General features: G+C 46.6%; 1 protein-coding gene across 2 annotated transcripts; it reads right to left on the bottom strand.

The window, feature by feature from the left end:
- Positions 1-1,418: 1,418 nt before the first annotated feature.
- Positions 1,419-10,570, bottom strand: PSME2 (proteasome activator subunit 2). Of its 2 annotated transcripts, none has more exons than XM_081887041.1 (11): positions 10,360-10,561; positions 8,305-8,337; positions 8,136-8,198; positions 6,512-6,598; positions 6,016-6,046; positions 5,809-5,906; positions 5,270-5,338; positions 4,376-4,443; positions 4,135-4,189; positions 2,761-2,847; positions 1,419-2,156 (listed from the first exon to the last, which is right to left on the bottom strand). In XM_081887041.1, the coding sequence occupies exons 1-11, from the start codon at positions 10,405-10,407 to the stop codon at positions 2,076-2,078; spliced, it is 720 nt and encodes a 239-aa protein (XP_081743167.1). In that variant the 5' UTR covers positions 10,408-10,561; the 3' UTR covers positions 1,419-2,075. The 2 variants fall into 2 exon arrangements, with proteins under 2 accessions (XP_081743167.1, XP_081743168.1); XM_081887042.1 differs by lacking the exon at positions 1,419-2,156 and adding an exon at positions 2,234-2,255 and having other exon boundaries at positions 2,741-2,847; positions 10,360-10,570.
- Positions 10,571-11,794: the final 1,224 nt, after the last annotated feature.

Here is an 11,794-nt window from a genome sequence, read left to right as displayed (position 1 = left end):
ACAGATGCAGCTTTCCCATCAGTACCACCAAACTAGGAAAAGCTGCACCTGTTGAATTTCTAGCAGCTCCCAGACAAATACTGGTTACGTGGGAGCTGGTTAAAGTTAAATCCTCCGAAGACAGAGGTCCTTTGGCTGGATCAGGACGATATGGGATTGGGGGGCAACTCCCATCTCTTGCGGGGGCGCAATTAGTGCCAGCATCGTCCGTTAAGAGTTTGGGTGTAATCTCCAACACCTCCCTTTCCATGGAGGCACAGATTACAGCTATAACAAAGGCGGCATTTTTTCATCTCCGCCAAGCTAAGCAGTTGGCTCCTTAACTCTCTCGCCCTGACCTCGCCACTGTGATCCATGCGACGGTCACCTCCAGACTGGATTATTGTAACTCGCTCTACGTGGGGCTGCCCTTGAGACTGACCCAGAAACTCCAGCGGGTGCAGAATGCCGTGGCGAGACTCCTTACGGGGTCCTTGCCACGGGATCACATTCACCCAGTGCTATACCAGCTGCACTGGCTCCCGGTGGGGTACAGGATCAGGTTTAAGGTGCTGGTTTTAACCTTTAAAACCCTATACGGCCTAGGACCCTCGTACCTGTGGGACTGCCTCTCCTGGTATGTCCCACGGAGGACCTTACGGTCTTCAAACAAAAACAAAAACATCTTGGAGGTCCCGGGCCACAGAGAGGTTAGGCTGGCCTCAACCACGGCATTTTCGGCTGTGGCTCCGATCTAGTGGAACGCTCTGTCACAAGAGACTAGGGCCCTGCGGGACTTGACATCTTTCCGCAGGGCCTGCAAGACAGAGCTGTTCCACCTGGCCTTTGGCCAGGGCACAGCCTGACCCCCTCCTTTGGCAATCCTCACAGAACTCTAGCTCAATGGTTGCCATTAATCTGATTTGAACTGATTTTATAATGAACTGATTTTAGAATGTAGTATCATTTTACTGTTGTTAGCCGCTCTGAGCCCGGCTTCGGCTGGGGAGGGCGGGATATAAATAAAATGTTATTATTATTATTATTATTACTGATCCATTATGTTCAGGTGTAACAGCAAAGGAAACCAGTGTGGCGTTGTGGTGTCAGGAACGCCTGGGTTCAAATCCCCAAGTAGCCAAGAACCTTACTAGGTGATCTTGGGCCAGGAAACATGGGTTATTAAAAGCAGGGCTATTAGCATCTGGGGGAGCATTCAGATTGGGGGGTAAAACAACAGCCTATGGGGAAGGTTTCGACATCCCATCAAAACTGGAACACCCAGTAGCTGCTTTAATGGGAATAAAATAAAACTGGGAGATCATTTCAAGGATTGGCCACTCAATTACTGTTTTGCCTCTGATTCAGTTCCAGGATCAAACTGCGAAGAAGCTGGTTTTAATTTCCCAAGTCCCAAAGAAAGAGACGCAGACAGAAAATTAAACAAGGCATGTTTTTATTATTATTATTATTATTATTATGAGACAAAGTAGTCATTTCCAAAGTATCACAAGCTTTCAAATGGCAGAAAACAGCCACCAGGCACAGAAATTCAGAGCACAAAAATGAAAAATATGTTTAAAGGCTCTGCTATATGATTTTCTTAGATGAGTGTGATGATCTTAACAGAGGCTGCAGCAGGCTAAATTAATCTGATTACAAAGCGAGAACTTGGTGCTCTCCAGTCATTGTGGACTACAAGTCCCATCAGCCTCAGCCAGCATGTTTGTAGTGGGTGATGGGAGCTGTAGTTCACAAGATCTGGAAGGAAACCAGCTTGGTGGTGGCTGTGCTAAAGTGAGAGGGTTCACAGTGGTTCTAGATTCAAGCAATTAAAAAAACCATAGCTAGTGAAAACTTGGATTTCTCCAGCTCTTATTATGTTCCATTTCACAGAACTTTTGTAAGAAAGAAAAGGCCACATATTAAGGCATTGTTCAGCCACAGACATTTGTGAATCCACTTTTACTCTCTCTCCACCCCCCAAAAAAATCTTTTTCTTTTTACCCCTATATTGCTCTGGTTTCCCCATGACAGCAAAACACCCAAAGAAAGATAGGAGAACTTGGCAGAGGTGGTTGTCACAGATTCCAGAATCAGTACATGGACGGCTTCTCTTCACCTTTGGGGTTGGTCAATTTCTCCAGGTTTTTGCTCAAGATGTGGTAGAGCTCAGCCTGCAGCGGACGGCAAAACACTTGTAAGTGCTAAGAGATTTTTCTCGGTTGCGCTCCGCTATTTCCCTCTCTTTTTCGACTGCTGTACTTGTTCAGTTTCTGTTAATTGATTCTCATGAAAACTTACAGATTCTGGCTTCACACAATTAACTCAAGGCAGTGTCAATTTACTCTTGGCAGAAAGCCAAGGTCTGCTTGACCTAGAAACTACTTACTCTGATTGGTTAACGACCAGCACTCAACGCTGTTATCTAGGAATGCTAGCACAGTTTGTGTAGAGGGTGTGTTAGGAGTAGGAGTGCTGTGTATGGTAGAGAGAGAGAGAGAGAGAGAGAGAGAGAGAGAGAGAGAGAGAGAGAGAGAGAGAGAAAGGATTTATTTTGCTTTGTTTTGTATGCAGAAACTCTGCTGGTTTTATTTTTCCTTTTAATAAATCCTGTAAATAGTTATTCTGAGTCTAGCTGACTAGTCATTACCACCTCAACTAGCTTCTTCGCTGTGCAGGAAAAACTCTGCTACGTTTGGGCTAAAGCCATTAGAGCTATGCCTGGCACTTCCAAGTTCCATGAGTACTAACTCTTCACCTCCCTCCTAGCATACTCACATAGAACCCACGGATATCGAGCAGCATTGTCTGGATCTCCCTGTACACGGCCTCATCCCGCTCATGAACGAGACACCGGTAATCCATCTGCAAGGGGATCAGTCAGATCACAACCAGGGACACCATTTCAAGGACGTTAAAAAGTTTCTCCTGGCCAAGATCGAGTTCTTGAGCTTGAACCCTTTCGAGGCTGAAAAAGCCTAAGGTAAAGGTAAAGGGACCCCTGACCATTAGGTCCAGTCGTGGCTGACTCTGGGGTTGCGGCGCTCATCTCGCTTTATTGGCCAAGGGAGCCGGCGTACAGCTTCCAGGTCCTGTGGCCAGCATGACTAAGCCGCTTCTGGCGAACCAGAGTAGCGCATGGAAATGTCATTGACCTTCCCGCCAGAGTGGTACCTATTTATCTACTTGCACTTTGGTGTGCTTTCGAACTGCTAGGTTGGCAGGAGCAGGGACCGAGCATCAGGAGCTCACCCCGTCGCGGGGATTCAAGCCACCAACCTTCTGATTGGCAAGTCCTAGACTCTGTGGATTAACCCAAAGCGCCACCCGCGTCCCTCTGAAAAAGCCTAAAGGAAGGCTTAAATCACTCAGCCTGAAGAGCTCAGCTGGTTATTTTGGGTGAGAGTCATTCATTCTCAGAAACAACAATATGTGAGGCGTGAGAAGCTAAGTTGTTTACAACAGGTACAAGGCTATTCTGAAGAATGATTTCCACACATGTGCTGCTTCCGGGCTGGACAGAGAGAGATGTTTAGTTTCAATTCTGCTATCACAGTGGGAAGATGTATATAGATTGGTTTGGCAGCTTTTCGGGTGAGGCTCAGAGCGTTAAGATGAAGCTGAACCTCCATCAGGGATCTGATAAATGAATGTAGAGTTTGTAACTGTGACGCTTAAGAACGACAGTAAAGACTCCTGTTGTACATAGCTGTCAACGTTTCCCTTTTTTTTAAGGGAAATTCCCTTATTCTGAATAGGATTCCTCGCAAGAAAAGGGAAAAGTTGACAGCTATGCTGTTGTACCAAAACACTTCCTGCGATTGATTTCTACACTCCATGCAGGACTTGGGACTCCTACATGCTTGGAAGCTGCATGTTAATCTGCTAAAAAAAGGGGCCCGGTCCTTGGACCCAAGGAAAGGAGTTTTGGTTGCCTTAAAAATTCCAACAGGTTAGAGCGTGGTGCTGATAATGCCAAGGTTGCAGGTTTAGTCCCCATAGGGGACAGATGAATATTCCTCCATTGCAAGGGGTTGGACTAAATGATCCTCAAGGGTCTCTTCCAACTCTACAATTCTATTAACTCTATGATGCTCCTCAACCGATCCCTCCAAGTCAGAGTAGAAGGACTTCTGTTTTTCTGTTACTCACCACATGGGTATCCTTGGAAGCCTTTGCGACGGCATCTCCACGCTCTAAAAAATACCTGGAATGAAGAATGATGCCGATGGTCAGAATGTGTGTTGCCTGCTCTGCGGCTAGACTGTCACCCAGTTAAATGAAGTGAAATGAAACAAAAAGTGCTCCAGAACAAAGTGCGAATACGCAGAACGGTCCTGAGGACAAATTACCCAGAATACCCTGTGGTTACCCTCTCATCTTTTACTCTTACTTGGCAAGGGTGGTCTGGAAAGCCTCTGCCTTGGTCTTCAGGGCTGTGATCCGTTCCAGAACCTTCTCCTGTCAAGAGGAAAGAAACAAGACTAGTTGTGCTTTTGGGGTGGCAAGGGGCGGGCTGTGATCATTTTGATCGTGACTATTTTGTCTGAGAGAGTGGAATTCATGTTGTTCCATCTTTTTAGGTCTTTGTTTATTTATCGCCACAGGGGCTTGTAGTTGTGGAGGTACAATTTATTGGGGTTTCTGGTTATTTGTACCCCTAAGTATCTGAACTTAGTGTGGCAAAGTTTTATCTTGGTGACCTTCGTGAATTCTTTTTGGGTGTGAGGAGGGGTGTGGAAGCACATAGCTTCTGACTTTGCAAAATTTACCTGCAGGCCCGACACCAATGCAAATGTGTTGAGTTCTCTGATTAGGGAGTTTGCTGTGCTTAAGGGGTCTGTTGTTGTGACCATTAGGTCGTCTGCAAAGAGCCCTAATTTGTAGGTTCTGCCTTTTATTTCCACTCCATTGATGTCTGTGGCTGCTCGAATTCGGATTGCTAAGGGTTCAAGAGCCAGGATAAATAAGAAGGGAGACAGTGGGCATCCGTGTTTTGTGCCTCTTTGGATTGCTATAGTGTTAAGAGTCCATATCGTTAGTTCTGCATTTTGCTGAGGCTTGGGAGTATATTTGTTTGAAGATCTGTAGGAAGTTAGGGCCAAATTTCACGCTAGTTAATACTGCTAATAGGTAATTCCATTCTAAGCAATCAAAGGCTTTGAGGATGTCTAGGGACATAATTGTCAGTGGAAGTTGGGTTGCCTTGCTGTGTTCGATGAGGGGGCAGGGTGTGGATCGGGGCCAGGTGAGGGGCGGATTCTCTGAGTGCCTCGCTTCCTCTTACCTGAACTGCTACGCCAAAATCGTTGCCGTCCTCGATTTTGGGAATCATGTATTGAATCCAGGTTGTCACCTGAGGGGAACGAGGAGAAAGGAAGCTGAGGGAGCATCGAGTGAAGGGCTCATTTTTGCCAGCTAGCCCAGATGCACTTCTGGGAAAAAGCACATGTAATTTATGATTTTTAACAGACTAGAGCCTCCAGGCACTTTTTATACAATTTGGCCCTTCCTTTGTTATGTATATCTTCCCCAAGACAAGCCTTGCAAATCTTGAACTACCCGTGGCAACCAAATAACGCTGATATTCTATCTGAAGACAATTTTTATCCTCACCTTTTCCTTTCCTTTCACGATCTGGGCTTTCTGTTGCTTAAGCCACAGGTAACCGCAGGTTTTTAAAAAATTTCGTCTTTTTACAAGCTTTCCCAAACCGATGTGATTTTAGAGTTTCGCTTTTTACGTTTTAATTTCCGCCCATCGCTAGGACCGCGCTTTCTGCGTTGTGCATGTCGTAAAAAAGGAAAAGGGGAACAAAATATTTACCAGTATGCATTTCTCTTTGAACTCCCGGACTTCGGGTTTGACGCGATCCAAAAGCGAAATGATTGCTTCGTTGGCCTTCAGGTAACCGCATTTCGGAGCTACAGGGGGCAGAAAGTGAAAGTCAGTCTCCAAAATGCAATGAAATATTATTTGCGCTCATCCCAAAATCTTATTTCCCTTCCTTCCGACTGAGGACCCCTCTCTCACCTTCCTTGTCCTTCTCCTTTTCTGTTTCCATCTGTATGACAAAAACAAACACCAGCAAATGCTATTACATCCTTAATCAGTGCCGGATTTACATATAAGCTAAACAAACTATAGCTTAGGGCCCCACTCTCTTGGGGGCCCCAAAAAAATTTAAAGGAAAAAAACCACCTGGATGTATATTTCCAAAATATAAGATAAAAAACAAATAAAATAAAACCTACATACAGCAATAGTGTTTTGTGTTGTGTAGGCTCCTATTATGTGCAAATGGCTTTAGATACCTATTAGGTCCATAAATGACCATATGGCATATATTCAACCCCAAAAACAGCGACAATTTGTTGTTGACAAAGGACAGCTGGACATATAAAGGGCCCCATTGCCTTCAGTAGCTGAGGGCCTCATCAGACCTAAATCCGGCCCTGATCCTTATCCTTGCAGGTGGATCTTGGGTTTTCTTGGGGGGGGGTAGAGAAAGACCCCTCAAACAACTCACCTCATCATCTTTGGGAGGGGGGTCTGGAATGGGGATGTCCAGCGGGGCACGGAGGGTCGTCAAATCTTTAACGTTCAGCGCCCCTTCCTGAAAAGAGAACTATGGTTACAGGGCAGCTATGTAAAGGCAGTGTGGTACAGTGGTTGGAGCACCGGACTAGGACTTGGGAAGGCCCCATAACTGCTCACTGGGGCCTAATCTACACTACAGATCTGAAGCAGCGTCTGGTTTCACCCCAGAGTCGTGGAGACCCAGAGCTGGAATTTGCAGAGGGGTTTAACAATTGATCCCTCTCCCCAAGGAACTCTGGGACTTGTAGTTCTCCCAGGGGAATAGGAAGGAAGGAATTGGTTTTAGAGAAAGAAAGGAAAACAGGAAAAAAGTCAGTGTGGCTCAAGTATCCCATCAGGACCTGGGAGTTTGGGGTTCAAGTCCTCACACAGCTATGAAGCTCACTGGACGACCTCGGACCAGACACGGACTCTCACTGTGGCCTACCTCACAGGGTTGTTGTGAGGTTATAATGAGGAAAGGAGAAAAAACATGGACGCCACCTTGACATAGCTGTCAACTTACAGATTTGAAAATAAGGGACCAGCCGTCTTGAAAATAAGGGACCAGCAGCCAAAATAAGGGATTTTAGTCAACTAGCTGAAATATGAAGTTAAAAGGGACCAGATAATTTTGGAGAGCAGCATCGGTTTTTAGCCCTTTGTTTCCAGAGGTTGCTGCTCAAGATACCAGCTGATGAAACACTGCAATTAAAGAACTACAAGCATCAACCACTTTTCGCGCAAAACGAAGTTCAAGCTACGAAGATGCTGCTGCAGTTCTGTATCTTTTCTCTCGTGCTCCATCTGCAGCTCTCAGTTCCATCAGGCGGGGCGGGAGGAAGGGGGGGGGAATAGCGCCCGAAGTAAACCCGCAGATTAGACCATCTATGCTAGTCTACCACTACAAATCTATGGGAGAAGCGCTTGCGGTCCTTCCCTTGTAGCCCTTGGAACACCTGCCCTCGCCTCCTCCTCCTCCTCTTCCTCCTCTCTCTGAACTGCTTTCTCTATGGTTTCCCTCGCTCTCCTCTCAAGGCTCCTCAGCAATTCATAGGCCATGCCAGGCTGCCCATCTCATTCGGGTCCTTCGGTGGCGCAGCCATAGTACGGCCTAGCGGGAGCGAGAGCGGTGGCGACGGGCAAAGGGGAGGCCCCAGTTTGGCGGACGATGGCGGCAGAAGGGCCCGAGGCTCCCGCCAGTCCCGGCATGGAGGGGCTCCCAGGGGCCGAGGCTGGTGAGAGGAGGCCGGAGGGGGGCAGGCTGGGCAGCCAAGCAACCCAGTTGGAGCCTCCCTCCTCCCTGGCCGGCAGGGAGGGAGGGAGAGTAGCTGCTTCCTTTGAAACCTGGGAAACTTAAGGGACATCATCAAAAAGGGACAGCAGCGGGACACGGCACTGGGATAAGGGACTTTCCCGCCAAATAAGGAACGGTTGACAGCTATGCACCTTGAGCTCCTTGGTGGGGTGCAATGTAAGCAAGAAAATAAATAAGGGGACAGGGATGAAGAGAGAAGGGAGAGTTATATAAATTGGTCTGGCCATCCTGAGGGGTCCTGCCGGTGTTCTCTTACCTTCAGGAACTGATCCAACTGCAGTATTTTCCTGGGCAAAAATGTGCAGAGAAATTCTTCGCCCTGCAAGGTGAGCAAGGGGGGTGGGAATTAAAAGAAACAAATTACCTTTTGGAAGAGGAGTATTTTGAGAGATTTGAGGAGCGGGATTATAAAGTGAGAGGCTTACCTCTTGCAAAAGGGATGCTCTGAAAACAGCCATCTAAGGGAGAGAAAGAGAGATTGTGAAATGCAGCCGCTTCTGGGGCTCAGCACAAACATTACGGAACAGCAGCACATAACACACAAGTTCTCTGGAATAGCAATGTTTCCCTGGATAAAAAAAGTCCATATTTTAGGAATCCTGCCAGAAAAATTCCACAAAGCAGTGCATAGACCCCCATCTATACAGATATGTCCAAATATGTTTTAATATTGACTTCAACATGTTTTGTGCAGGCTTTAAAAAAACCCACACACATTCATTTAAACCATATACTGTACCTCCGAGAAACTTGGGAACTGTAGTTCAAAACACCACCCACTGAGCTATAATTCCCAGCACCCTGAACAAACTTCATTTCCCAGGATTCTTGAGAAGCGGAGTGTATTAATATGATTTCATTCTATGGTGTATACATAGCCCAAATAAAATAGCAAGTTATGTAAATCAGGTGTGGCTAACCCTCTCTGATCCGCCACCAAGTGGGTTCCCTTTTCTGCTGTTCCCCAAGATTTGGGCATCAACAAAAAGGGGGGGGGGCAGAATTAAAAGCGGACGTGGCAGATTTTCCAAACTAGATTCCCCCTGCACAGATCATCAAAGGGACTGTTTGCCTTTGTGCATGGAAACCTAGCCAGATGGGTGGGCTATAAACAAAACAAAACAAAAATAAAAATAATTATTATTACTATTATTATGTGAGAGAGTCTGTGTATGTGTGGCCAAACCCATTTTCGGCATGTGGCCCTCGAACATTTTGGAATTTGGCCCTCAAGGCGGAAAACCACCCTTAGCCATGCCTGAGGTAAATAATTAGCAGAAGTGCAGACACGTCCCTCTAAGAATAAACAGGGGATTTCTATAGCAGGGGTGGAGGCTGAAATAAAATACGAAGGACAAGAACGCCGCCCACCAGATGTCAAAGAGAAACACAACCACCAGACTTTTAGAAGACATCTGAAGGCAGCCCTGTTCAGGGAAGCTTTTAATGTTTAATAGATTATTGTATTTTAATATTTTGCTGGAAGCCGCCCAGAGTGGCTAGGGAAACCCAGCCAGATGGGCGGGATATAAATAATAAATTTATTATTATTATTATTATGGTGCCAGTAGAGTTACACCCACCCTTGCAACAAATAGATTCCTCTCCTATTACTGGATTCCTATAGATCCCAGGAGGCACACAGAATTGTATATTTGCAAGCGACCCCCATGGGTCTGCAGTGTGTGAATCTTTTGTCCAATGTGTGTCTCAGACCCACAACCCTGAGATTATAAATCTGGTGCTTTACCAACTCAGCTATCGAGTCTCTGACAACATAGCTATAAATTATAACTGACTCACAAGCTGAAAATAATGGAAATAAGCCTGCCGTCCTCACCCTGCTGATTTGAAAGCTAACCCCCACCAATGTCAACGGGAATGCAGTCCTATGTCTTGTTTTCCTAGGAGAATATAACTGAAGACGCCCCCAAGCATGTGCAGAGGGCCTTTCCGCCCAGCAGTAAGCAGAGGGCCTCTCCAAATCTGGGATGAGAAAGAGGGGGTGTGGCCTAGTGGTTAAGTGTCAAACGAGAACCTGTCAGAGCTGGGTTCGAATCCCCGCTCAGCCAATGGGGTGTGGCCTTGCGCCAGTCACTGCCTAACCTACCTCCCTAACCTACCTACCTTGCAAGGTTGTTGTGGGGGATTAAACGAGGAGGGGGAGAAGAACCACAGAGACCACCTTGAGCTCCTGGGAGAAAAGGGTGGCATAGAAACTATGCAAATAAATGCATTTGTAGGAACTGAAGGTCTGTTCCCCCGGTTGGTCCGTGCCTGAAAACGAGCAATGGTGGTGGGAGGAACGGGCTGCTTAGTTATAACCACTAGCCCTCAGCACATGCTCAGAGGCACTCTCGTTTCTCAGAAGCCACCAGATCCTTAGTCCCCGCACCCTATTTTTAGAGAGCACCTTCCATTTGACCCCCTGCCAGACTTCACCCCGATTTATACCCAGTTTTTGCCCCCCAACTCCGCACCTTTTCACGGGACTCCTTGCTGACTTGGATGGTGCAGGATTTGGCCATCGTGGCGTTGTTGGGGGGTCTCGTTCAGGCAGGGAGGGAAAGAATCCGAACAGAAGCAGCGGAGAACAGCCTCGCCGATCGCCCCTTCCCGCAAGCAGCTCGGCTCCGCACCTTCACTTTCGCTTTCGCATTCACACGTTCCGCCCGCGCGGCCGCCCCCTTTCCCTTTCCCTCCCCCGCCCCCCGCGCATCCACAGGGTCGCCTTTCCTCGCGTTGCACAGAAATAGCCCCGGGAAGGACGAAACCCAACTTCCCAAGGAATGCGAACATTTCGCAAGAGAGAACTTTGCAGGGTCGACGGCGCCCTCGCAGCCACGTAGCTCAGCATCGCGGCACCCCTACTTTAAAAAAATCCCCTAGTGTAATAAGTACAGATCTGAAATTGTTGTTTATGGTGAACACTTTTCTATTTTCTAAATTTCTATTTTTAACTTTTCTTTCTTCTTTTATTCTCTTTTCCCCCCTCTTTTCAAATATTGCTTTACAGATGTGTAAATAATTATGTTCATGTGTATATGTATGAGATTTGTTTATTTCTTTTCTTATTTGATATTCTTTTTTGTATTTAATAAAATTTAATTAAATAAGAAATCCAAAAATAAATAAATTAAGGTCTAAGATATATAATAAATGTTCATAAATGTACCAAGCAAACACGTTCATAAATATATAAACCACATGTCTGGAGCAGTGCAGGAAGACAGTCCTGAAGCCATTTTGACTCCCAAGCTGACCAAATGTTTCTCTGCAAGGAGGGAGGAGGTGGAAAAAACACACCTTCCTTGTTACAGGAATTTAGTAATCACCATTTCAAAGGAGTGGGCAGACTACCAGGAAAGGGAATCAGATGGGGCATTATCAGATAACCTGGAAGACAGGAAAAACAACAACATTCAGATTTCTGTTGTAGACCACCTTTTCTGTGATGTAGGGATGATGTTTGTGGGGGGTGGTCTTGGGTTACACCCCTTCCACTATGTATGTATGATGTATGGAGGGGTGGTCTGGAGCTCCAGGGCAGGGAATTTAAAATTTAAAATAAGGGCAGGCACACCTTGGTTCTGGGTCCTCCTTCTCCTGCCTGTTGCAACAGATCAATAAAGATCAGGCTTACTAGCTGCTTTGCTTCTCAATGTTCTCTGGTTGGCCTCTGTTATTCTCTCCCACCAATAGGGAACCCACGTAAGGACTCTATACGAACCAGAGCAGTGCACGGAAGCGCCGTTTACTTTCCTGCCGGAGTCGTACCTATTTATCTACTTGCACTGGCGGGCTTTCGAACTGCTAGGTTGGCAGGAGCAAGGACCAAGCAATGGGAGCTCACCCCGTCACAGGGATTCGAACCGCCGACCTTCTGATTGGCAAGCTTTGTGGTTTAACCCACAG

This window comes from Podarcis melisellensis, assembly GCF_964234715.1.
Source record: "Podarcis melisellensis genome assembly, chromosome: 13".
Classification (NCBI taxonomy): domain Eukaryota; kingdom Metazoa; phylum Chordata; class Lepidosauria; order Squamata; family Lacertidae; genus Podarcis; species Podarcis melisellensis.
Note: the sequence above shows the minus strand (reverse complement) of the source record. Positions and strands in the feature narration are given on the sequence as shown.